Source organism: Lepus europaeus, chromosome 7 (assembly GCF_033115175.1).
Source record: "Lepus europaeus isolate LE1 chromosome 7, mLepTim1.pri, whole genome shotgun sequence".
Lineage (NCBI taxonomy): Eukaryota > Metazoa > Chordata > Mammalia > Lagomorpha > Leporidae > Lepus > Lepus europaeus.
This window is the reverse complement of record NC_084833.1, coordinates 6,772,812-6,796,816: the sequence shown is the minus strand read 5'-3', so window position 1 is coordinate 6,796,816 and position 24,005 is coordinate 6,772,812. Positions and strand designations below refer to the sequence as shown.

At 61.4% G+C, this 24,005-nt stretch overlaps 1 protein-coding gene across 7 annotated transcripts in view; it reads right to left on the bottom strand.

The window, feature by feature from the left end:
* NRXN2 (neurexin 2) overlaps positions 1 to 24,005 on the bottom strand; it is a 100,856-nt gene that overhangs the window by 35,818 nt on the left and 41,033 nt on the right. For 6 of the 7 annotated variants that reach the window (XM_062197779.1, XM_062197781.1, XM_062197783.1 and 3 more), the window contains 10 exons: positions 21,040 to 21,201; positions 19,987 to 20,425; positions 13,943 to 14,329; positions 13,546 to 13,749; positions 5,967 to 5,993; positions 4,549 to 4,668; positions 3,815 to 4,196; positions 3,135 to 3,325; positions 1,618 to 1,791; positions 1,197 to 1,316 (listed from right to left, as the gene is read on the bottom strand). In XM_062197779.1, coding sequence (XP_062053763.1) covers positions 1,197 to 1,316; positions 1,618 to 1,791; positions 3,135 to 3,325; positions 3,815 to 4,196; positions 4,549 to 4,668; positions 5,967 to 5,993; positions 13,546 to 13,749; positions 13,943 to 14,329; positions 19,987 to 20,425; positions 21,040 to 21,201 — 2,206 coding nt within the window. The remainder of the gene's footprint in view (positions 1 to 1,196; positions 1,317 to 1,617; positions 1,792 to 3,134; positions 3,326 to 3,814; positions 4,197 to 4,548; positions 4,669 to 5,966; positions 5,994 to 13,545; positions 13,750 to 13,942; positions 14,330 to 19,986; positions 20,426 to 21,039; positions 21,202 to 24,005) is intronic. The other variant, XM_062197780.1, reaches the window with a different exon arrangement.

Below are 24,005 nucleotides of genomic sequence, written 5' to 3'. Positions count from 1 at the left end.
CGTGCGCGTGTGTGTGCACGTGTGTGCGTGTGCGTGTGTGCGTGTGTGTGTCTTTCCCAGGCAGCTGACCTCTGCTCAGCGCCATTATCGCCGGGAAATGCCAAAGCCCACCCTGCCCGCAAGCAGAAGGCCGCCTCTCCCCGCGCCTGCCCCAGCTGCTGGCCCCCAAGCACCAGGGAGCAGAAACTGCTGCAGAGCTGCCCTCTCTGGGGAGGGCCTCCAACAAGACGCAAGCTGGCAGGCATGCGCCCCGACAGGGAGGGCAGACCAAGCGAGGACGCCCAGGAGTGCCCTTGCGGCTCAAGGGGACAACCTGCAGCTGGGATTCTTCAGGGAGAAACAGGGAACAGCAGGCCCACGTCCAGAGAACCCAGGTGTCGGCAGCCTGGCCCCCTGGGGATCCCGGAGCCTGTCCCTGCCGTGTGGGCCTGCTGTGGCTCCCACCGAAGGCTTCTCTGGGCACCAGAGTGAGGGGGATGCAGGTGAATAAGAGCCCCCTCCATGTGCCAGAGGACATGCTGGGGCCGGCGCTGTGGCGTAGCGGGTAAAGCCGTCGCCTGCAGTGCCGGCATCCCATATGGGCACCGGTTCAAGTCCCGGCTGCTCCACTTCCGATCCAGCTCTCTGCTGTGGCCTGGGAAAGCAGTAGAAGATGGCCCAAGTGTTTGGGCCCCTGCACCCACATGGAAGACCTGGAAGAAATTCCTGTCTCCCAGCTTCGGATTGGCACAGCTCTGACCATTGCGGCCAATAGGGGAGTGAATCAGCAGATAGATGACCTCTCTCTCTCTCTCTCTCTCTCTCTCTCTCTCTCTCTGCCTCTCCTTCTCTCTGTGTATAATTCTGACTTCCAAATAAACAAATCTTAAAAAAAAAAAAGTGCATGCATGACGCGTGGGCCACTGCCAAGATCACACAGGACAGCAGCCAGTTCACTGCCCCGAGGCTGGCACTGCTGGCTGCGGGTGAAGGGAGCCGGGTCCCACCTGCTCAGAACACGGGGAGGCCATCGGCGGACTCTGAGAGGGGGTGGCAGCCAGCCGCACCCCTGGGGGCTCTCGTGGCAAGGGAGGGGAAGGAAGTGACAAGCACAGCTCCCGGGCCCTCGGAGACACACCCCCAACTCCAGTCCTATGGCTGGGAGTGGGCCTGGACCCCGCCCCTCCCCGGCCGCCCAGCCCCCGCCCTGCACTCACGGTCGTTGCAGACGGGGCCTCCATAGGAAGTCATGGTGCAGTCGCAGGTGAAGCCGTCCCACTGCTGCAGGCAGACGCCCTGGTTGGCACAGGAGTCTTCGGTGCAGGTGGTGCTGGGGCCTGGGAGGAACAGGAGGAAGAAACACCCCGGGCTCAGCCAAGCCCTCTCCCTCCCCGGGAGGTGCGGAAGCTCCGGGCGGGCAGGCAGAGAGGTCTTGCTCTCAGCAGTGGCCGGCAGGAAGGGCTAAGTGCTGGGGGGGAGGGGTGCAGCAGGAATGGAGGGCGCAAGCCAGGGTGGGGAGCCACCGAGAGGCGAGTGACGCTTCACCCGCCCGTGCCCCTGCTGCCGGGTCGTGGGGACGGGCTCCCACGAGGCCTGAGGACAGCCTTCTGCCCACCTAGCTCTTCCACCCCCACTCACCGTCACAGCCCCTCTCCACCTGCCCGATGCGGTGCAGGGCGTCCGCGATGAGGTCTGGGAGGCGCCCGTTGAGGTCCACCGAGGCCAGGCAGCCCTGAAAGCCATCCCGGGAGGCCACCAGCTTGGGCAGGTTGCTAAACATGTTCTTGCTCAGACCGCCAATGTACAACTCCCCTGCAAAGGGTGTGGGGTCAGCGCCCAGGCATTGCCATCCCCATTCCCCACCCAGGACCAGGGCACCGGGCCTGCAGGCCCTCCCACCCAGCCCGCTCAGACCTGAGGTGTCCCCACCCCCACCTCTGCCTGCTTTCCTCTCCACTTCGCCATCTGTCTACGCCCCTCCCAGAGCAGCCCAGATGCCTGGGGGGTGGGGGGGGCAGCTGCAGGAGCCTGCTCGCCCCCACACGCTTTGATTCCAGTTCCGGCCGTAATCAGGGCCTTTCAGAGCCGCACAGCCCCACCCCCTCCACCCCCGCTCCTTCCCTCCTCAAGTCTCCCATTCTCAGAACTTCCCAGGCCTCTCCGAATTCCGGTTCTCTCCTAGGACCTAAGCCTGGCTCTCTAGAACTTAGCCTAGGGGACTCTGGGAAGAAATTCACTTCGGGGACCCCCTGATCCCCCACATGGAATCCAACACCCTGGAAGCCTTGGCCGGCGCGCAACACAGCTTCAGCCAAGACACCAATCTGCTGCCTTGACCACCTGCTCAAACCCAGCAGCGCCAGAGCAGCCAAGGTAACCCCTGGGCGTGCTGTCCATTCAGATTCACTGTGACACGTCGCCCCCTCCTGGGAGCAAAGAGGATGTGCAGCGCCGTGCCCAGAGATTCCCATGACCCTGTGAAGTCAGTGGTCTCCCAGAACCGTTCCCACGCTCTGAACGTCCCAGTCACACTGACACCAGGGGGCGCTATGGAGCTGGGAGGCGGTGTGGCAGGTACGAGGGGGTGGCTCCCGGGGAGGCCTTGGCTGGCTCTGAGGATGCTTGCCCGCCCTGCTCCAGCCACCAACCACCAACCCCCACTGCCCAGCCACCCCTCTGGGCACAAGCCACGAGTTCTTCAATGGTTGCTGAAGATGCCTGGGGAACGCGGGGCCCTGAGCACACCAGGGAAGCCTGGGTCCTACAAGAGTCCAGCTACAGGACACTGGGGGCCCAGCTCCGGCCATCGCTCAGCCTCATCACCTTCCCCACCCAGGGCTGTGTCTGCAGGGGCACTGAGCTCCCTGTTCTCTCTCCAGTCCTCGACCAACGCAGGCTTCTCAGCCGTGGAGACCGAGAGGTCCCTGGAAAGCCTGGAGCACCTCTCCTGGCTCTAGAAAAATGCCACTGAGCACCCAGGAGGCACATCCTGCGACCAACGTCCTGGGTTAGGAGGTGGACACACGGGAGGGCCAATGGGAGCGCTGGCAGAAAGCTGTCGAGCCGGACGCGGTGGAGAGAGGGCAAGAGGGCCGGGGACTAGGGGCAGGGCGCGCGGGCCAGGGCCAGGCCTCCTGCAGAGGCCCCCGCCCCACCTTTGAGATCGAGGTTTCGGGCGCCGTTGGAGTGCTGTGTGACCGTGCGGGAGTCGATCTTGAGGGTGTGCACGTTGCCCGGGTCCCTGGACACCACCACGTTGTGCCACTGGTTGTCATTGACTGGCTTGTCTGAGTTCCCCTTCATCAAGGACGGGCCATTGCCCAGGTCAAACACATAGTGGATGTACCTGCCCAATGGTAGGGAGGGGACACGAGGTCAGGGAGGGGCAGCGTGGGGAGGGGGCCTGGGGGAAGAAGGGACTGCGAGGGAGACCCCAGAGGAAGGGGACCCCCCAGCCAACAGCAAGAAGGCTGTGGTGTGAGGGCCTGTCTCAGGGAGGAGGGGCAGAGGGCCACCTGGTGGTGACACAGGCTCTGGGGGGGGGGGGGGCAGCAGGGGCCCCTGGAGGCATGGACTGAGTTGTTCTGGGGTAGGACTCAGAGAGAGCCGGAGGCTGGCTACAGCTGGGGAGTGCGCAGCCAGCAGTGTGGCGCTGTGGCTGATGGAGGAACAGCCTCCGGGTGGGCGGTTGGGAACCTGGAACTTGACCTGTGGCCTGTGGCCTGGGGGACCCTGTGGCCTGTGGCCTGGGGGACCCTGTGGCCAGGGAGCTGCCTCGGGGTCAGCAGGGGAGGGGTTGCCTCCCGCCAGCCGCACGGTATGCCCAGCCCCTCACCCCTTGACCAGCTCAATGACAATGAAGTCATTGCCGTTGCCTGAGTTGAACAGCAGGAGCCCGTCGGGGGCCGTGGTCTTGAACTGGAAGAAGAGGTGCATGGAGGCATAGGCCTGGAGCGTGGCGAGCGCCAAGTAGCTGCTGCGACTCTTGAAGGTCACGGGGTCGGCCACGATGGCGCGCAGCCCGAAGCGAGCGTTGAGCTCACAGTAGGTGATGTCGCCGTCCTTGCACTGGTCCATGTAGGGCTGGCCGTTGAACACCAGCCCGCTCAGGTGCCCGATGAAGTTGGAGGGCACCACGGAGATGAATCGCCGCTCCGTCATGATGCCCGTCTCTATGTTGTGGAACTCCAGCCGCGTGTGGGCTCCCGCCATCTGCCCTGCTCGGGACGGGAGGCCCAGTGAGAGGGCTGGGCCTCAGCTTCCCGGCAGCCTGCCGCCACACCACAGCCACGTGGGAGCGACGTGACCTCAGCTGGTCCGGCAGCAAGCACAGTGCCCGGGGGAGCTGCACTCCAGGGTTGCGAGGCCCAGGGAACTCTGCCCACGGCGGGGGAGAGACGGTCCCTACTGTCCAGGCCCCATAACACACCACCCGGGGGGCGGGGGGAGAAATGACAGGAGCAGCTCCCAGCATGCCGCCCTACACGGGAGCCCGGCAGCGGTCGCCAAGAAGAACCGGCCCTGCGGCCCAGACCACCTACCCTCCACGGGCACGCCCAGACCACCTACCCTCCACGGTCACGTTGTCCACAGACAGCTGCAGGCTCTTGCCACGCCGTACCACCCTCACCGTGTGCCACTCGTTGTCATTGAGCTTGTGCCCCGCAAACAGCGTCTCGGGGCCTTTCCCTGCAGCACCAAGGGGGGAGTGAGCATGGCGCCTGTGCACCTGCACAGCCCGTGCGCGCACATACACGCTCAAGGCCTCACCTCACACCTGGAACGCACGCACACTCAGAGCTTTTAACACGCACGCCCCGCCCCAGCCACAAGCCCAGACACACTCAGTGACTTCAGAGGGAGCCTTGTGCAAAGCAGATGAAGTGAACGGTGCCCCTGGAGCTGTGCCCTGAGGCCCTGTACACACTCACACCTACAACCCAGATGTCCCACTCCCCCAACCTCCAGGGCCTCTCACGACCTGCTCCCTGTGTCACCAGCCACTAAATTCCCGGCGTCTCAGCACGGACCCAAAGCTCTCGAAGACTCACAGTCTGACCCACGTACCCAAGTGGAGCTGTGTGCCCATAGCTTCCTCCCCAACCTGGACAACCCAGCTCTCCCACTGCACCCGCCCGGGTTACCGCACACATGGCCAGGCAGCCACACGCACACAGCCGGAGAGGGCAGTGCTGTTTCTAGGAATTATGGCCAGGATCATCAGGTGTCCAGGACTGGGGCCGACTCCGCTCATCAGGCAGCACTGGCCCTTGCACACTTCCAGGTCATCCCCAAGCCCCTGGCGGCCACTTCAGCCAGGGCCGGGGGTGCTGGCCTTCAAGGACACCCACCATACCTCACGTGTAAGGCAAGAGACTCGGCAAACGCAGGGTCTCTGCCTGTGCCCGCCCTCAGCCACACCACGTGGCAGCATGAGCCGGCAGCACCGGGATGCCTGGACTGCTCCGTCTGACTCCTGCCGAGAGCCTGCACGGTCACCTGGGGAGGACTCCCCAGCCCACAGGGAGCAGAGGGGCTCAACTCTCAGGCCCTTCCGCCCCCACTGTCTTTCCCGCGTGCCTTGCTTGCCCCCTGGTGGCCATGTCTAGAGACGCAGCGGCAAATCTCCGCGCCGGTCTCAGGCTTGGGCTGCAAGGTGACTAAGACAGAGGGACGGCCGGGGAAGCTGCCATCCAGCCCCAATCTCGTCTTCTCCCCACCATCCTGCTGACGTGGGCCACAAGGTGTCCTGGTCGTCCTTCTCCCAGAACCCAGGGAGCAGCCTGACCACGGACCCTCCTCCTGCTCCCCGTTTCTGCCTCATTCCATCCATTCCACCCTCCACAGCCCCCACCCCCACCGCATCCCTCCACCCGCAGCCCAACCCCACACACACCAGTGATGAAGACGTCTCCTCCCACCCTGCCCTAAACCCAGGAGCCAGCATCCCAGTCCCCGGGGCTCTGCAGAAGACGCAAGCCACTTACTGGGTGCGCAGCCGACGCGCAGGCAGTCTGGGGGGGCCACGGGGCGGGCAGAGGGGGAGGGGAGACAAAAAGGTAAAACAAGTTTTTTTTTTTACATCCTTCACAGGGAGGGGTGTCTGCAGGCGGGGATTCCCCCCGGGACCACCTTCTGGGGACCACGCGTGTCCAGGTGCCCTCTCCCATTCCTCAGGCGGACCCCAGTCCCTCCTGCCCCCAAGAGGGCTCCAAGCCTCCCGAGAGCCAGCAGGCAGGGCAACCCGGTGACAGGAGGACTTGCGACCCCCTTCTTGGAAGGGCCCAGGCCTCTGGTGTCTGGGGGAGATGGGCACCTTGGGAGTCCCAGCCGCACAGGGGATCGCTGGGGGCTGAGGGCTTGGCCAACCCCCCATCTCTCCAGTCTCAGGAAAGAGATGAGTGAGGAGGGCCAGGGTCCCTGCATCCCCTGCTCTGGGAGGACTCCCGCTCAGAGCCCAGGTGGGACGTGTCACTCCCGTGCCCCTCTGCGCTCCGAGCTAAACGGAGGGGTCCGCCCCAGAGTCCCCTTCCCGAGGCCATACCCTCCCAAAGCCCCAGGGGCTTGGCACCGCCCCTGCAGGAACCTTCCTTCACGCCTCCCTATCCTGGGGGTGCCCGGCTCCCACTGGGGACTGGGGTGGTCCTTCCCCGCGAAGAGGACCTCGAATCGCTCTGCTCGCCGAGGGAGAAGTCGAGGCCTCACAGCTGGGGACACAGTGCCCCAAATATGACTTCTTTGGGGGACACAAAACAAGTTCAGGAGCAGGCAGGCCCCGAAAGCAAACGCTCCTGCCCCTGTCCTGGCATCGCCGTCCTCCAGCTTCGAGGCAGGGCGGGGTGCACGGCAGAAAGCACATGACCCCGTGCCGCCTGCAGCGCGAGGCCCGGAGCACAGGTGGGAGTCAGCCAGCCCTCGCAGAGGGAACAGAGCACTACGTCCTGTGACGTTCAGGTTTAAGGCCTGAGGGAGCCAGCGCTGCCCCGTCAGACTCCAGCTCCACCCACGGGAGCGGGCCCTGCATCGAGAGGCAGGGGAGGGGAAGCCTCAGACCTGACGTGACTGGGTGGCCTTGGGTGACGCACTTCCCCCTCTGGGAGCCGAGGGGCAGGAGCAGGATCCCCATCAAGGAACAGGCGAGCGGGTTTGCCCTGGGCTGGCCCCTGCCACTCAGAGAGGGCGCACTGTCGGCTCTTGGTGAACAACGCATCCGGGCTCCCAGAATAGGCCGTGCCCCTGTGTCCCATGGGAGTGGGGCAGTGCCTGGCGTCCCCCGGGCCCCTGAAGGTTCCTGCAGTGGAGGTGAACAGATGCCCCTGCGGCTGTGGGGGTCACGGGCCTCTCGGGCATACAGCTGAGCTCCACACGCGTTGTCAACCGCAGCAGAAGAGTGGAGGGAGCAGCCGGAACCTGGGGCCACAGCCTGGCACCAAGGGAGCCGCGGAGGAGGCAGAGGAAGGTCCAAGGCAGGCACGGGAGGAAGTGAGAAGTCCCAGGGGGTGGGAGCAGGCAGAGAGTAGAGAGAGAAAAGAGGGGGGAACAGGGCAGCGGAGGGAGGGAGAGAGGCTGGGCAGAGGGAGCGGTGCCAGGCCCTGGAGACAGGCTCGGGGGGCTCTCTCAGGGCCAGCAGAGTCTTCACCCATGAAGGGTCCAAAAAAGAAAAAAGGGGGCTGGAAGGGCAGGCCGACCCTCGCCAGCGGGGGAGCACCAGGCAAAGCGGGTCCGTCTGTCCGGAGAAGAGGTGAGAGCGCCAGGCCCCCCCCCACAGCGACCCCGCCCTCAGAAGTCCCCTGCTCCAGTGGAGAGGAGAGGGAGCAGAAGACAGCCAGCCTCTTCGGCATGCACTCACCCAAGCAGAGCCCAAGAAGGCTCACCAGTAACCAGCGACCGCGCCTCAGCTGCAGAGAACGGACGGCAAGGACCCGGTGCGGCCCGGTGCGGCCCGGTGCGGCCCGACAGCCCAGGGTCCCAGTGTGAATGTGATGGCAGAGGCAAGGGGAGCGAGCAGCACGGAGAGGAACTCGGGGGAGACGCTTCCTCTCCCCGCGGAGGGCACATGGTGGCCCAGGGTCCGAGGCAGGCAGCCTTGGGGGCCTGCTGGCCACATCTGGTCTGGGAGGTGGCACCAGGGAGTGGCAGCCTCGCTCCGGGGGCGGCCTGTGTTCAGGCCAGGCTCCCCTGCAGCCCGGCCTTGGACGGAGCTCCGGAGCTACTACAGACCAGCCCCTAGTAAGAAGCAACACATATCCCAGCCCCTGGGGACTAACGGGCTTTGGGATGTAATGTGTCTTTTTTTTTTTTTTTTTTTTTGGACAGGCAGAGTGGACAGTGAGAGAGAGAGAGAAAGAGACAGAGAGACAGAGACAGAGAGAAAGGTCTTCCTTTTACCGTTGGTTCACCCTCCAATGGCCGCTATGGCTGGCGCACTGCGGCCGACACACCACGCTGATCAGAAGCCAGGAACCAGGTGCTTCCCCTGGTCTCCCATGCAGGTGCAAGGCCCAAGGACTTGGGCCATCCTCCACTGCACTCCCGGGCCAGAGCAGAGAGCTGGACTGGAAGAGGAGTAACCAGGACAGAATCCAGCACCCCGACCGAGACTAGAACCTGGTGTGCCGGCGCCGCAGGCAGAGGATTAGCCTATTGAGCCGCGGCACCGGCCTGTAATGTGTCTTTAGTCTGACTGGAAACGCCAGCCAGCGCTGGGCACTGGCCAGGTCAGAGCGCCTGGACTCGAGATGAGCTGTAGTTCCAGCCCAGGTTTCTGCAGTACAGACCCTGAGAGGTCGTGGTGACGGCCCAAGTCATTAACTGGGTTCTTGCTGCCCCAGCCCGTGGGAGACAACTGAATTGAGTTCAGCCCCCTGCCTGCCTGGGGCGGTTGTGGGCACTTGGGGAATGAACCGACAGACAGCAACTCTGTCTCTCAGAAATACGTGAGAGTAGGAACGAGAGTTCAGCTTGCTCTGCATGGCTCACAAGGGCGGAACTCGTGAGGATTCGGGGCCAAGTGGAACTCCAGAAAGGCAGGGTGACACCAAGGCACAACGGGCTAATGACCAGAACAGCCATCCTAGTGCCACCCTGGCACTGAAGGCCTGGGGACCGAGGTGGAGGGTCTCCCGTGGCGGGGTGGCACCCAGGGGATTCACGAATGGTGAACGGGAAAGGCTGGGAGGGCACAGTCGGTTCCTCTGATTCCTCCGGCTGTGCCCACCTCTGGAGGCTGGCACTGAGCACCCCCTCCCAGCCGTGCCACCAAGCGGTTCCTGGCAGCCTCACGTCCTCCCCCGGGAGCCTCGCGAGCTACAAGGCTGCCTCCTGTCACTGCAGCCTCCCTCCCTCCAGGGGAGACCCAGGCTTCTTCCCTGAGGTCCCCAGCAGCAAGTGCAGTCCAGGCCGGGGGCCCTGGTGTTGCTGCCCGTCTGCGAGGCCGGCAGGCTGGGGCGGCAAGGAGGACAGGGGTCAGAACGGGGCTCCCAAGGTGGGGCCAGACTCGGTGATGCTGTGTGGACGCCCCCAGGCCTGGCTCCAAGCTTGGGTCCCTATCCCAGGACAGTTTCTCTTTAGAGAAGGCTGCAAGGGTCTCTCTGAGTGTGTGCCTTACATCTATAAGCTGTCTTCACCCCCATCATACAATTTGAGCCTCAAAACCACCACGGAAATCAGACCAAGTGAGGACTCTTAGCTCCATTTCACAGATAAGAAAACAGAGGCTCAGAGAGGGGAAACGACTCAGGCAGCATTGACAGCAGAGCTGGAGCCCAGGTCTTCCTATGCCGTCCCACGGCTGGGTGGGGCCCCCTGTGTGTCCCCGGCACTTGCAGTGGCCACACATCAGTGGCATCTGCAGACAGATGTGTCACATCTGGTCACAGCCACGCCAGACGGCATCTCAGCACCTCCGCTTCCGCGGTGGGGGCGGGGCCGGGCCAGGGGTGAGAGTGCGGGCGGGCGGTCCTGCCGACGTCAGTCTTGGAGGCCACCTTGTCCTCGGACTCCCGAGGGCTTGCGTGCACTGCCAGGGAGGGCAGATCCAGGAGCGAAAGGTTGCCAGGGCCCACCAGAACACACGTAGGTGTCCCAGACACTGGCTCCTGTTTACGCTAAAGAACTCCAAGCTTCTCCCTGGGCCAGTGGACAGTGCAAGGGGCAGCTGGCTTCCCTGCAAATCGGACTCCCCACGTTTTCCTGCTGCGCGTCTGTGTGCTTGGCCCCAGGCAAAGGAGCAGGGGACGCACGTTGGGTACCCAGGCCTGGCAGTCGGAGCACAGGGCCACTCCTGGGGCCTTGGGCTCGTGCCTTCCTCCTGGGACAATTCCAGAGGGGCAGGGTGTCACACAGACCTGAGGAGCGTCAGCCGAAGGGGCTGCCGCGCTGTCACCCAGCACCCTGGTCACAGCAGAGCTGCAGGGAACCCCTCCAACTGGCTCTGAGGATCCAGCCGTCTGCAGAGCCCCAGGTCCACCCACCACCACCACCCCCGGGCAAGTGCTTGTCAGAAGAGCTAACGGCCAGGTGCCCAAAAAGAGAAAAGGAAAGGACAAGGCACAAATACAATGGCCGTTCCAAAAACTTGTGGGAAATGCGTAGTATGAAAACCTACGCATGGGAGCCGGTGCTGTGGCATAGCAGGTTGAGCCACCACCTGCAGCGCCGGCATCCCATATGGGCGCTGGTTCAAGACCCAGCTGTTCCACTTCTGATCCAGCTCTCTGCCATGGCCTGGGAAAGCAGTAGATGGCCCAAGGGCTTGGGCCCCTGCACCCACTTGGGAAACTGGTAAAAAGCTCCTGGCTCCTGGCTTCGTATCAGCACAGCTCTGACCATTGTGGCCATTTGGGGAGTGAACCAGCAGATGGAAGACCTCTCTCTCTCTCTCTCTCTGCAACTGCCTTTCAAATAAATAAATAAATCTTTTTTTAAAAAAAAAAAAAAAGCTAATTGTTAAAAATCTACTTGATTAGCTAAGTTCAAAAAAAAAAAAAAAAAGAAAACCTACGTATGCATTTCAAAAATTTTTACACCAAAATGAACTTATCTTGTCATGGTTTTCCACAGACTTTTTGAAGTACTCTCATAATTCTATTTATGCAGAAACCTTTTCAAGGTCCCTTGGACGTTAATGAGGCCCCAAAAGGCCAGACTGTCCCAGACACGGCCTGGACAGCAGCGCGAGGGTGAGACGGCTGGCGAAGACTCGAACGCTCAGAGCTCGGCATTCTTGCATCGGGGTACTGTCATCCACTCACAGGGCCTCACTCCTCTTCTAGACCAGGACACGCAGCAAGGCCCCAGTGGCCGGAGGGCGCCTCCCACGGCAGGTGTCTGGGTGCTCATTTCCAAAAAGTTCTCCCAGACGCCGCTGAGGCAGACGAGTTGGGCCCCAGCTCGGGGCAGCTCAGGGCCTCTCCCTCCCAGGGCCCCCTGGGCGGAGAGCTACACAGGGCAGGGCCTTGCTGACCACTGCTGTCGCCCCTGGTCGGGACACGCCTGACACTTCCAAGGTGTTCCACAGAGCGACACGTCAGCTCTGTGGACAGTGGAATTAAAATGTAAACTTGGTTTAGTGCAAAAACAAATTTTTTTGACAGGCAGAGTTAGACAGTGAGAGAGAGAGAGACAGAGAGAAAGGTCTTCCTTTGCCGTTGGTTCACCCTCCAATGGCCGCCACGGCCGATGCACTGCGGCCAGCGCACCGTGCCGATCCAAAGCCAGAAGCCAGGTGCTTCTCCTGGTCTCCCATGCGGGTGCAGGGCCCAAGCACTTGGGCCATCCTCCACTGCACTCCCTGGCCACAGCAGAGAGCTGGCCTGGAAGAGGGGCAACTGGGACAGAATCCGGCGCTCTGACCAGGACTAGAACCCGGGGTGCCGGCGCTGCAGGCAAAGGATTAGCCTAGTGAGCCGCAGCACTGGCCCAAAAACAAATTTGAAATTCATTGCATGTTTTTTTTGTAATACACATTTCCCACGAATACTTTTTAAAAATTTGTTTATTTATTTGAGAGGTAGTGAGAGACAGAGAGCGAGAGAGAGAGTGAGAGAGAGAGCGAGAGAGCACTCCTGTCCACTGATTCATTCCCCGAATGGCTGCAATGGCAGGGACCGGGCAAAGCCACTGGCTGGGGTACCTGAGCCATCCCTGCTGCGCCTGGAGTCTGCACTGGCGGGGAGCTGCGCCTGGAGCCAGAAGCCAGGGCAGGACAGGGAACCCAGGCACCCCAATGTGGAGTGGGCGTTTTAACCCCGATGCTGAGTGCCCACTCCTTCCACGAACTTTCTGAAGACCCCTCGTATGCGTGGATTTTAACTTTTTTTTTTTTTTTTTACCAAAGTAAACGTATCATTTAATTCCATTCCCCACAAACGTGTTGAAGTACCCTCATCTTAGCTGAGTGAGTGAGCCTGCTATTTCTTTTTGCCCTGACCATGAGAGCTGAAGGCCATGGAGAGAGCCAAAGGGCCACACGGCTCAGTGCAGGGGGGTACCCCGGGGACTGTGAGGTGCCAAGACCTGCTCACCCACGGGCGCAGGCGGAGGTGGTCAGCAACGTCCTGTTGAGGGCCGCGGCCGGAAGCAGCTCCACCTCCAGCTCTTTTGGAGGTAGTGGGAAAAGCAATGCACTTCCAGGTCAATGACCTAGGTTTGTCTGGCTCCTACCCTGGCCACCGGTTGCTTTGGGAAGTTGGACAAGTCAGTACTCAGATATGAAGTCCATCATCTGTAGAATGGGCATATCGGGGCCAGCGCTGTGGTGCGGCAGGTCAACTGCTGCCTGTAATACCAGCATCCCATTTGGGCGCCAGTTTGAGTGACAGCTGCCCCACTTCCAATCCAGCTCCCTGGCAATGCACCTGGGAGGGCCATGGAAGGCGGCCGGAGTGCTTGGGCACCTGCCATCCACGTGGGAGACCCACATGCAGTTCCAGGCTCCTGGCTTCAGCCTGGCCCAGTTCTAGTGGTTGTGGCCATTTGGGAAGTGAGCCAGCACATGGAAGATCTCTGTCCCTCCCTCTCTCTATATATAAGTCCACCTTTCAAATAAATAAATAAATCTTTAAAACTGGGATAGTAACACTGGTGACTGATGTCTACACAGGGCAGCGCTGGGGACACGGCACGTTCCTCTGTGCCCGGTGTGCACCTGTACTCGTGAGCACAGACGGCCCTTCAGGCAGAGCAGCTCAGGGCTCAGCTCTTCCACATCCCCACCTCTGCCGCTGCACGGAGCTCAAGTGCAGGACCCAGGAGCCATCAGCAAGCGCTTCTCGAATGCACGGGCCAATGGATGAGCAGCGTCATTGCGTGTGTGGGCGGGACAGACACTGCAGACTCCCGACTGTCACCCCCAGACACCCTGGACCGTACTCCCCACCCCACTCAAGTGTTGCCAGGCGTGGAGAACCTCAGGGGCTCTGACCCAGGCCGGCTCCTCCCCACCTCCAAACTCTGCTGAGGGCACCTCTTGTGCTGGCGCCCCCACCGACTTCTCCGGACAGAGGGGGGTGTGGGTCACAGACAGGGCCAGGGGAGGGGCCAGGAGGCCCAGGGCAGGGTGGTTACCGAGGTTGACCGTGAGCTTCATCTGCCCCCCGTCCAGCTCGAGGCGCAGGGTGTCGGCAGACTCCCTGGAGGTGGTGGCCATCATGAGTCCGTAGGCCCGCTGGGACATGAAACGCAGGGACACGTCCTCCGCCTCTGTGTGCATGGCGTTCGGCAGCATGATCTTCATGTACATGGAGCCGTCGTAGCTCAGGACCGTGGCCTCTGCCCCAGGAGAAGCGGGGACAGGAGAAGACCAGTGGGAGGAGAGAGAAGCCCAGAGAATCACAAGGCTGACAAGCCCAGGGCTGGCCTATGGGGGCGTCGTCAGGAGGAAGGAGCACAGAGAAGGAGGGGGGGGGTGCCCTGAGGAGGAGGGCACTGGGGCGGGGGCGGGGGGGGGGGAGACCAGCCTCACCTCTCTCGCAGACACGCCCCAGAAAGCCGGTCCCGATGCAGTCACAGACGAACCGGTTCCAGCCCTCTCGGCAGACGCCTCCGTTGCGACACGGGGCGGATGCGCACTGCTTCAGCGTCTCCCGGGAGCAGAAGGGGGCGACACCCACGGCCCCCTGCGCCTCAGCCAGGCCCCGGAGGTCTCGGCTCCGGCCATCTATGAAGAGGTCCCGCACGCATCCTACGTAGCCGGCCCGGAGTGCTGCTGTCCACACCTCCGGGGGCAGGGGCAGGTCCACCCGCCCCCCTTCAGGGAGGCCGCCCAGGTACAGCTCGCTGTCCAGGTCCAGAACCTCACTCTCCCCCGTGGCCAAGAACGGCGTGCTGCGGCTGTTCACCGAGATGGAGCCTGTGGACGAAGGCAGGGTGGGCCTTAGGCGGAAGCAGGGTGGAGAGAGGCCTTGACCGCCAAGGAGACCCCCAGTCTCAGCAGGGCGCCCAGCCCCACTCCCCTGCCGCAGAAACTGTCTGACCAGGTCCCCAAGTGGAGGCGCTCCTATGAGCCCCCCAGCCCAGTCACTGTGTGCTGTGGGCCTCGGTGTGCACCCTTCCCCTCCACCTCACCCCAAAAGCTTGGGCCCCTTAGAGGCCGGCTTGTTCCCCCAGGTCATTCCCACCAGTAGCCCCAAGAACCGGAACTGGAGGTCGAGAACCTGCAGGGCTGAAGGTTCGAATCCAGAGACCCGCCCAGGCAGCCAGGCCTCAGACCACTCCCCACCGTCGGCCTGACTGCCCCCAGCCTGCAGCCCGCCCTGTGTCCAGTGGACTAGACAGACAGGCAGGTCAGCTCTGGGCCTGTGAGGCAGACTGGTGCCCAGGAGAGGGGGCCCGCCAGGGAGCTCGGAGCTGGAAGTGTTCTTTGGAAGGATGACGCTACAGTTTGAAAATGGTTTGCTCTTGGGCCGGCGCCGTGGCTCAGTAGGCTAATCCTCCGCCTTGTGGCACCGGCACACCAGGTTCTAGTCCCAGTCGGGGCGCCAGATTCTGTCCCGGTTGCCCCTCTTCCAGGCCAGCTCTCTGCTGTGGCCCAGGAGTGCAGTGGAGGATGGCCCAAGTGCTTGGGCCCTGCACCTGCATGGGAGACCAGGAGAAGCACCTGGCTCCTGCCTTCGGATCAGCGCGGTGCGCCGGCCGCAGTACGCTGGCCGTGGCGGCCATTGGAGGGTGAACCAACGGCAAAAGCAAGACCTTTCTCTCTGTCTCTCTCTCTCACTGTCCACTCTGCCTGTCAAAAAATTTTAAAAGAAAGAAAGAAAGAAAGAAAGAAAGAAAGAAAGAAAGAAAGAAAGAAAGAAAGAAAGAAAACAGTTTGCTCCCACCACGCCCCCTCCTCGGAAATTCACGTGGAAATTTGAGTGCCCTGTGGCAGTGCGGGAGGTGGGCCCTCGGAGAGACGCTTCAGCTGTTAGAAGAGATGAACGCCTTCACTCGCGAGGGCAGGTGCCTACAGTGCTGGCCCCTCCCGCCTTGCCACTGTGCAGGACACAGCGTGAGGCCCTCTCCAGTCGCTGCCGCCTTGCACTTCCCAGCCCCCGGAACCCTGAGCCAAACGGGCGTCTTTCCTCTGTGAGTCACCCAGTCTCGGGCGTTCTGGTCCAGCGACAGAGCAGCCTGACACAGGTGACCGCCTTAGAGCAACGACCAGGCTGAGGTGGGCACCTGGCAGCTTTCGCTGAGCTCTTAGGCTGCAGAAACCACATGTTAGGAAGTTTGCTCTGGGGCCGGCGCTGTGGCATAGCAGGCTAAGTCTCTGCCTATGGCACCAGAATCCCATATGGGCGCCGAGTCGTGTCCCAGCTGCTCCTATTCCGATCCAGCTCTCTGCTGTGGCCTGGGAAAGCAGTAGAAGATGGCCCAAGTGTTTGGGTCCCTGCACCTGCATGGGAGACCTTGACGAAGTTCCTGGCTCCTGGCTTCGGATCTGTGCAGCTCTGGCTGTTGTGGCCACCTGGGGAGTGCACCAGTGGATGGAAGACCTCTCTCTCTCTCTCTCTGTCTCTCTCTCTCTCTCTGTAACTCTCTCAAATAAATAAATAATATCTTTTTTTAAAAAAAGCCTGCCTGTCATAGTTGGGTTAAACCAGTGCACATTAAGCCGCCGCTTGCATCCATACTAGACTGCCTATTCCAGCCTTGGCGACCCCGGCTTCTAATCCAGCTCCCTGCTGACGCGCCTGGGAAGACAACAGAGGAGGCCCAAGTGCATGGCAGGCCCGGATGCAGCTCCTGGCTCCTGGCCCTGGATGCTGCAGGGACTCATACCTGCCACATTTGCTGCCACCCAGGGCGCTACTAGGAGGAAGCTGGAATCAGAAGGGAATCCAGGACCCAAACCCAGGCACTCAGAAAGGGGATGTGGGAGCCCAAAGCAGCTTAACCACAGAGCCGAACACCCACCCCTGGGTCCCCTTTTATTAACACAGCCCCTCGCTGGTTCTCTGACAAACCCACTTCCCAGGGCTGGGGGCCCAGGCCCCCAAACACAGCCTGTCTGATCACCCACACCTGTTTACGGCCAGAGTGCCTGACGCCTGCTCCATAACTACCAGATGGTGGTGTGGAATGAGAAGGAAGGGAGGAGGGAAGGAAGAGGTGGGACAGGAGGATGTGACGAGAGTCAGTGGGCGCAGGCCTCGCTCCAGCGCCACTCTAAGACACGGAAAAGGGGCCATGCAAACATCCGCCAATGAAGAACGGATGCACACGTGTGTATCCATGATAATGGAGCGCTGCTCAGCTTCCAAAACGGAAGGACAGGGGCCAGCGCTGTGGCATAGCGGGCAAAGCCTCCGCCTGCAGTACGGCATCCTGTATGCGCGCTGGTTCAAGTCCCCGCTGCTCCACTTCCGATCCAGCTCTCTGCTATCATGCCTGGGAAAGCAGCAGAGGAGGCCCAAGTGTGTGGGCCCCTGTGCCCTTGTGGGAGACCTGGATGAAGCTCCTGGCTCCCAACTTCAGCCTGGCCCAGCCCCAGCTGTTGCAGCCATTTGGGGAATGAACCAGCAGATGGAAGACTTCTCTCTCCCTCTCTCTCTCTCTCTCTCTCTGTAACTCTGCCTTTCAAATAAATAAACCTTAGAAAATATGGAAGGAAATTCTGACCCATGCTACCACATGGGTGAGCCTTGATAGCACTAGGCCAAGTGCAGTGCCAGACACAAAGGGACAAATGCTATGATTCCACTCATGTGAGGCCAGATTCACAGGAAGTAGGATGGTGGGCACCGGGATTGGGGGGCGACAGGGAGTGTTCGGTGGGGACGGAATCTCCGTGGGGACAGACGGTTGTAATGGCCACACAGCATAAATGTGCTTAATGCCCCAGAACTGCACATTTCTAAATGGTTCAGATGGTAAATTTTGTACTATGTATAATTTCCCACAACTTTGTTTTTTCAAGGAGAGACAGGGACAAGCATTTGGTGCAGTGCCCAAGATGCCACAGGAGATACCTGTACCCAGTATCAGAGTGTCTGGTTCAAGTCCCAGCTCTACTTCTTTTTTTTTTATTTTATTTTATTTATTCATTTGACAGGTAGAGTTACAGACAGTGAGAGAGAGAGACAGAGAGAAAGGTCTTCCTTCCATTGGCCAGAACTGCGCCGATCCTAAGCCAGGAGCCAGGACCTTCTTCCGAGTCTCCCATGCGGGTGCAAGGGCCCAAGCACTTGGACCATCCTCCACTGCTATCCCAGGCCACAGCAGAGAGCCAGATTGGAAGAGGAGCAGCCGGGACTAGAATCGGCGCCCATATGGGATGCCGGTGCCGCAGGCAGAGGATTAACCTAGTGCACCACGGCGCTGGCCCCCAGCTCTACTTCTGATCCAGCTTCCTGCTAATGTACCTGGGAGGCAGCAGGTGATGGCCCAAGTCCTTGGGCCCCTGTCACCCATGTGGGAGCCTCAGGTTGGGTTCAGGACTTCTGGCTTCGGCCAGGTCCATCCCTGGATGTTGTGGACATCTGAGGAGTAAACCAGCAGATGGATAAGCTCGCTCGCTCTCTCTCTCTCTCTCTCTCTTTTTCTCTCTCCTCTGTCTTTTAAGTGCAAATAAAAGGTAAAATTTATAAATAAATAAGGGGGGACCAGGGGAGAGGCCTAAGAAGACTTTGCTGAACCAGTTGCCGAGTCTGGGTCCATGTGCACGCATGAACACGGGCTGTCAGCAACACTGGGATCTGGTCAGCACGAGGCCCAGCTAGACCTGGTGTCTGGGCTCCAGGGATCGGTGCCAGGCCAACAGCTCCAGGCCCTGATGGCGCCAGGGAGCAGATCTGGCATGCTCTACAAGGCCTGGGGCAGGGTGGGCGTGGGGAGACACTGGTCACCTATGTGGGAGGCCAAGGGCTCCGCGAAGACCCACTGCTGCTGGCACGAGACGCAGCCTGGGGGTCAAACCATTGTGTCACAGAAAGCCTGCATTTCTGTGTCACAGAAAGGCAGCATTTCTCAGAGGCAGGGAGCCATGGCAGCCCCCTCCTCCCTGTGTGCAGGGGAACGGCCACGCCAGCCAGGCTCACGGGTGACAGCCGGGGGAGCACGAAAATTCAGCTGACGTTGATAAGCGCTTAAAATGGATAACGCGTCAGTTCTCATTTATATCAATTCCCTCTTTCTTGGGTAATTCTCTCATGTCCAGCAAGACGGGGAAGAGTCAAGAGCAGAGAGTGAGCAAGCAGAAAGCAAGACGTGGACGGGACACCAGGGCTGAAAAGGACAGGTAGAGGAGAGGGTGGCTGGAAGCGACAGGAGGTTCAAGAAACAGCACCTGCGGCCGGCGCCGCGGCTCACTAGGCTAATCCTCCGCCTTGCGGCGCCGGCACACCGGGTTCTAGTCCCGGTCGGGGCACCAATCCTGTCCCGGTTGCAACTCTTCCAGTCCAGCTCTCTGCTGTGGCCAGGGAGTGCAGTGGAGGATGGCCCAAGTGCTTGGGCCCTGCACCCCATGGGAGACCAGGAGAAGCACCTGGCTCCTGGCTTCGCCGGCCGCAGCGCGCCTACCGCGGCGGCCATTGGAGGGTGAACCAACGGCAAAGGAAGACCTTTCTCTCTGTCTCTCTCTCTCACTGTCCACTCTGCCTGTCAAAAAAAAAAAAAAGAAACTGCACCTGCCGGCCCCGGCAACCTTCCCCCTGCCGCTGGATTCCTAGGGCCCTCGCTGCACCCACTCCGTCACCAGAACAGGGGGTCTGGGGCAGCACAGAGGGTCTGCTCATGTCTCTGTTGTGCACGTGTCCTGTCCAGCGCCTTTGATAGGCGCTCAGTAAATATTTGTTGAGTGGATCAATAAAAGGAGGTTTCATGGCTTGAGGTGGGAGGGAGGCATGCTGGGGAGATATTTTCCTAAAGGGGACTGGGACATCTACTCTGTTAGGCCCTGTGCTAATGCTTCTACTTTCTACTCTTTTTAAAAGAAAAAGAAAAATGTATTTTATTTGAAAGAAAGAGTTACAGAGGGAGAGAAGAGGGAGGGAGGAGGGAGAGGGAGAGGAAGAGATCTTCGTCTGCTGATTCTCTCCCCCAAATGACCACAAGGACCCGGGCTGGAACTCCATCCGGGTCCCCCACATGAGTAGCAGGGGCCCAAGGACTTGGGCCATCTTCTGCTGCTTTCGCAGGAGCTGAAGTCAGAAGTGGAGCTTCTGGGACTCGAACCAGCACTCCTAGGGGATGCTGGCATCACGGGCAGCAGCTTCGCCCACTGCACCACGACACCTGCGCCTACTTTTTCCTTGTAAAGTTCTCTGTGTACTCACTCCTCTCCCACATAAGGAAACTGAGGCCCGCACGCAGCAGTGGGGAGAGCTGAGGTGTGAACCCAGGTCTGACGACACCAAAGGCTGTGCCCTTCCTGCCAGTGCACGGTGACGGGAGTGACAGAGGGAGGCCCAGGGTGGGGAGAACACAGGAAATGGTGTGGAACAGCAGGGCGAGAGCCGGCTAGGACAGCATGGCGGGCAGAGAGGATCGACAGGGGAGACGGGAAGGCTGCACAGGCCTCCTGACCTTTGCGCCCGTCCCTCTGGAAGTCCACGTGGCACCACTCGCCGTCGTTGACCTTGCGGCTGGAGGCCCGCAGCTTGATGCCCCCAGAGCCCATGTCCAGCAGAAGGTAGAGGTAGCCGTCTAACAGCTCCATGGCGAAGTAGTCGGCCCGCTGGGCAGCGCTGTGGCTTCCGGTCCCGGCCCCGGGCCGCCGGCCCTGGCTAAAGAGCAACAGCCCATTGGGCTCGGTGGTGCGGAAGTCCAGGGAGATGGAGCCAGTGCGCTTTGCGCTCCAGCGGGGCAGCGCCACGAAGGCCTCGGGGCTCTCAAAGGTCACGGGGTCCAGGGCAGCCACGTCCTCACAGCGGAAGGACAGATCCCCCTGCAGCTTCATCTTGGGGTCGCCTTCCTTTGCTAGGCGGGACAGTTCCAGCTTGAAGTCATTGTTCTTATAGACCACCTGCGGGGAGGGGACGGCAGAGACCAAGAAGCAAAAGCTGGCCACTCGTGCCCAGCAGCACCGTGCCTGCCCGGTGCCCCCAGACCACAGCCTGAGCCTCTGCGCCAGAGCTCCACCCCAGCACGGCCCCGCCCCGCGTGTCCCCTCTGTCCCTCCCGCCGGCCAGCACTAGCACGCCAGCTCACCCTGGGGGCTCTCGGTGCCCCGTGAAGCGCAGTGCGCGCTACTAACGAGGCAGGCAATCAACTGCTGTGACTTTTTTTTTAATTGACACAGCATTCTCGCTTCCACTGTCATCTGCTTCTCACAACAAGCTTAAGCCCATCCGTCGATAAAGGAAACCACGCAACAGACGGGCGGCCTGGCCAAGGTCACAGAGCTGGAGAGCCCAAGACGCGGGTCTTTCCTCTGCACCACGGCTGCCTCCAAGGGCCCTCTGAGAGGATGGGGCAGCGGAGAGGCGGCCACAGGACCAAAGAGAGGACGGGGGGGAAGGCTGTGGGCCGACTGAGTCGGGGGGCCTCGGCTCAACCATGGACTCAGAACAGAGGACCCAGGCAGCTGCACCCAGACGTTTCCAGGGCTGACCCCGGCCCCCGACGAGCCCCACTCACGTCCTTGAGGCAGCCCATGAAGTTGTTGCTGACGGGCGAACCCGGCAGGTCAGCCGTGTTGGGGCTGCCCCCGATGTAGAAGAAGTCGTCCGAGCCCAGCATGGTGTAGTCCTCCTGTGTGTAGCCTGTGGTGGTCAGGATCCCGTCCACCGAGATGGTGACCTGCCCAGCCCAGGGAGGGAGGGGGAGAGACAGGAGACAACCGGCATCAACCCCCTGGGAAGAGTCGCAGGCCAGGCGAGGGAGGGGCCGGGGGGCAGCAGGGGCGGGGCCCCCATTTTTATGTCTGCTTGTCTCCGGAGGAACAGTGGGGCGAGGAGGGAAGGAGGAAGTCGAGGCAGCACAAGATTTGATGGCTCCAGGTGGGTGAGGAGCCTGAGGGGACGTGGGGAGCTCCCGACGAGAGGCACCGAGAAGCAGCTCCCGGAGTGGGACTCCAGACAGGACCCCAGTCACAGGGCCCCTGGCTCTTCTCCCCCGGGGTACACTCTGGCCACACAGATTTCAGAGCCCCTTTCAGACAGGGGGAGCGGAGAGCACGGACACCCCCCCCCCCAGATCCTGTTGGCTTAGACTCACCTGCAGCCCTCCCAGCCCGGGGTAGGGGGGACGGGGGACAGCGGAGGGAGGGCCGAGACTCAGATACTCCCGGGAAGTCTTGCACTTCCCACCACCGCCAGCCAAGGCTCCAGGGGCTCCCACTTCTCTAGGCCCCTGCCCAAGTCTCTGCACTTCCCAGGCCTGTGTACTCAGGGTCAGCTCTCGCATCCACAGGAGCAGGCAGCCCTCTGCCTATCCCCTGCCCTTCTTCATATTCTAGTCTTCTCCGCCAACATCACTAGTGTCACTCTAATGGGTCAGGGCCAGGGAACAGGGCTCAAGCCAGTGAGAGCACAAGACAGGTAGGAGTAGGGCAGTGCCTGGTGTCCCAAGGAGGCAACAGGGGCTCAACGGTGGCCAGGCAAAGGCAGAAATAACCAATAACCTTGGGGGACACGGCAGGCACAGGACACTCTGGCTCCCGAAACGTCAAAGCCCACCTGGCCGCCGACACTGTAGCCACAGGGCTTGAGACAAGGGGGCTCACAGCCAGAGGCTGAGCACCACCAGCCCCCAACTAGGAGGCTGTGGATTAGCAGGGCCGGATGGGACAAAGCAGACCACTGCAGCGGCCACCAGGGTGCCAGCTCATGGTTGGCCCCACCCTGTGCTTCCAGGGGCCACAGAGCAGCCGCCTTCTGCACCCCCATGCACACTTTAGCACCTCCCTTATCAGCAAAGTCTGGGGACTGGGCCTTCCAGTTAGAGCCCATGTCCCCCCACACCAGTCCATATACACATGTCCCCAGCCATCTTCCAGCAACTGTCTCCAAGGCTCCAGGAACTCTGAAAGGACAGGGACAGCGTCCTGTGCTCCCCTGCACTTGGCTGGAGCCTCCTGGGGGGGGGGGGGGGTCTGAGCAGAGGAGGGCTCAGGAGCCACCTCCTGGGAACCATCAAACCTTGTGCCGGCGATCTAGGCTCGTGGAGGGAAGGCAAGGGGTGTCTGTGGGAGGGGCGGTCTGAAAGCTTGTGAGCCTTCTGGGGCAGGGCCTGGTCATCACCGTTTACTTCTTCTTCCCTCTACCCCACCCAAGGGTGAGGAGAATAGGGGTCTGGGTGGAGAAGGGAAGGGGCAGAGTATTAGTCACAAAAACATGCAAGAGCGATTAGACAGGGAAGAGGAGTGGGGGACAAAGGGCTGGGATAGGACAGGGAGGGGTGACAGAGTGAAGGGGCCTCCCTGGCACAAATCTGGCTCTACCCTGACCCCCACCTCCACTCCGAGCTGTTCTGAGAGACTGGGAATTGGGCTAATTAGATCCGGAGCCTCAGTCTGCTCACCCCGACCCGAGGGTCAGCGCCTTAGGGCAGGCGCCGGCCTGACACGTCCCTGTAACCCTAGTAATCCCAGCCCTGTCCTGGGGGGGTCACAGCACACGGTCCTGACAGGTCAGTGGCAGGTCGCTTCTGACCTGTGTCCGCATCTCTAAAGCTAAGATCCTTGGGAGCCTGTGACTGTGAGGGAGGTCCCCCCAGGTCCCTGCTTCTGTGTCGGGGGAGGGTATTCCTGACCCCAGAGCTCCCCAGGGAGAGAATCTCTTCTGGCCTCGGCTCCCTGAGCCCCTCTGCTGGGTCCTCCTACCCTGGCCTTGAGCACCAGCCTCTGGCCACCTCCTTCTCCCTAGCAGCTCTCTTCATCCCATTCCCCGGGCCACCGTCTCCCTCCCCTGGATGTCCCGGCGTTAAAAGGACCTGGCTCGGGCTGATCAGAGGGGCCCAGGAACACCTTTCCGGATCCCCCTCCAGGCTGGGCACAAATCTCACCTTGCCACCCCCTCCCCGTGGCTGGCCCCTACTGGAAAAGAGCTAGCTAAGTGCTCTCTCATGGCCCAGGGGTGGGGGGACCGGGAAGCAGGAGGCAGGGAACTTGAGGAGGTACACAGGGGAAGGGGATCAGCCAGGTGGGGGCTGGGGTCCCGGGAGAAAGACAGGCAGGAGTGGAAAAGAAGGGGGTGGGGGGTAGAGGAAGGGCTCTGGGCAAGGCAGGGAGGAAGATGGATTAGTAAACCCACTGTTCCCTCAGACAGATCAAAGTCCAGACACAAAAATGCAGGTTCGTTAGTAAAAGCAGGAAACAGGGAATTGTTACCCGGGTCCCCCTCCACCCCAGGGGTTCGGGATGCCCCTGCCCCCCAACCCCCCCCCCAACACAGCTTCTGGAAGGGGTGGGGCCTGCGGGGGAGGAGGAGGGAAGGGGCGTGCCACACAGAACAGCCACTGCAGCTGGGACCCATGCGAGTTAGAGGAGCGGGGCGGGGGGCAGGCCCAGCAGAGCAGGCCAGCGAAGGCAGCTACAGGCGGGAAGGCATGCAGGGCAGGGGACGTTGGGGGGAGCAGAGATGGAAGCAAAAAAGCCGTGGAGG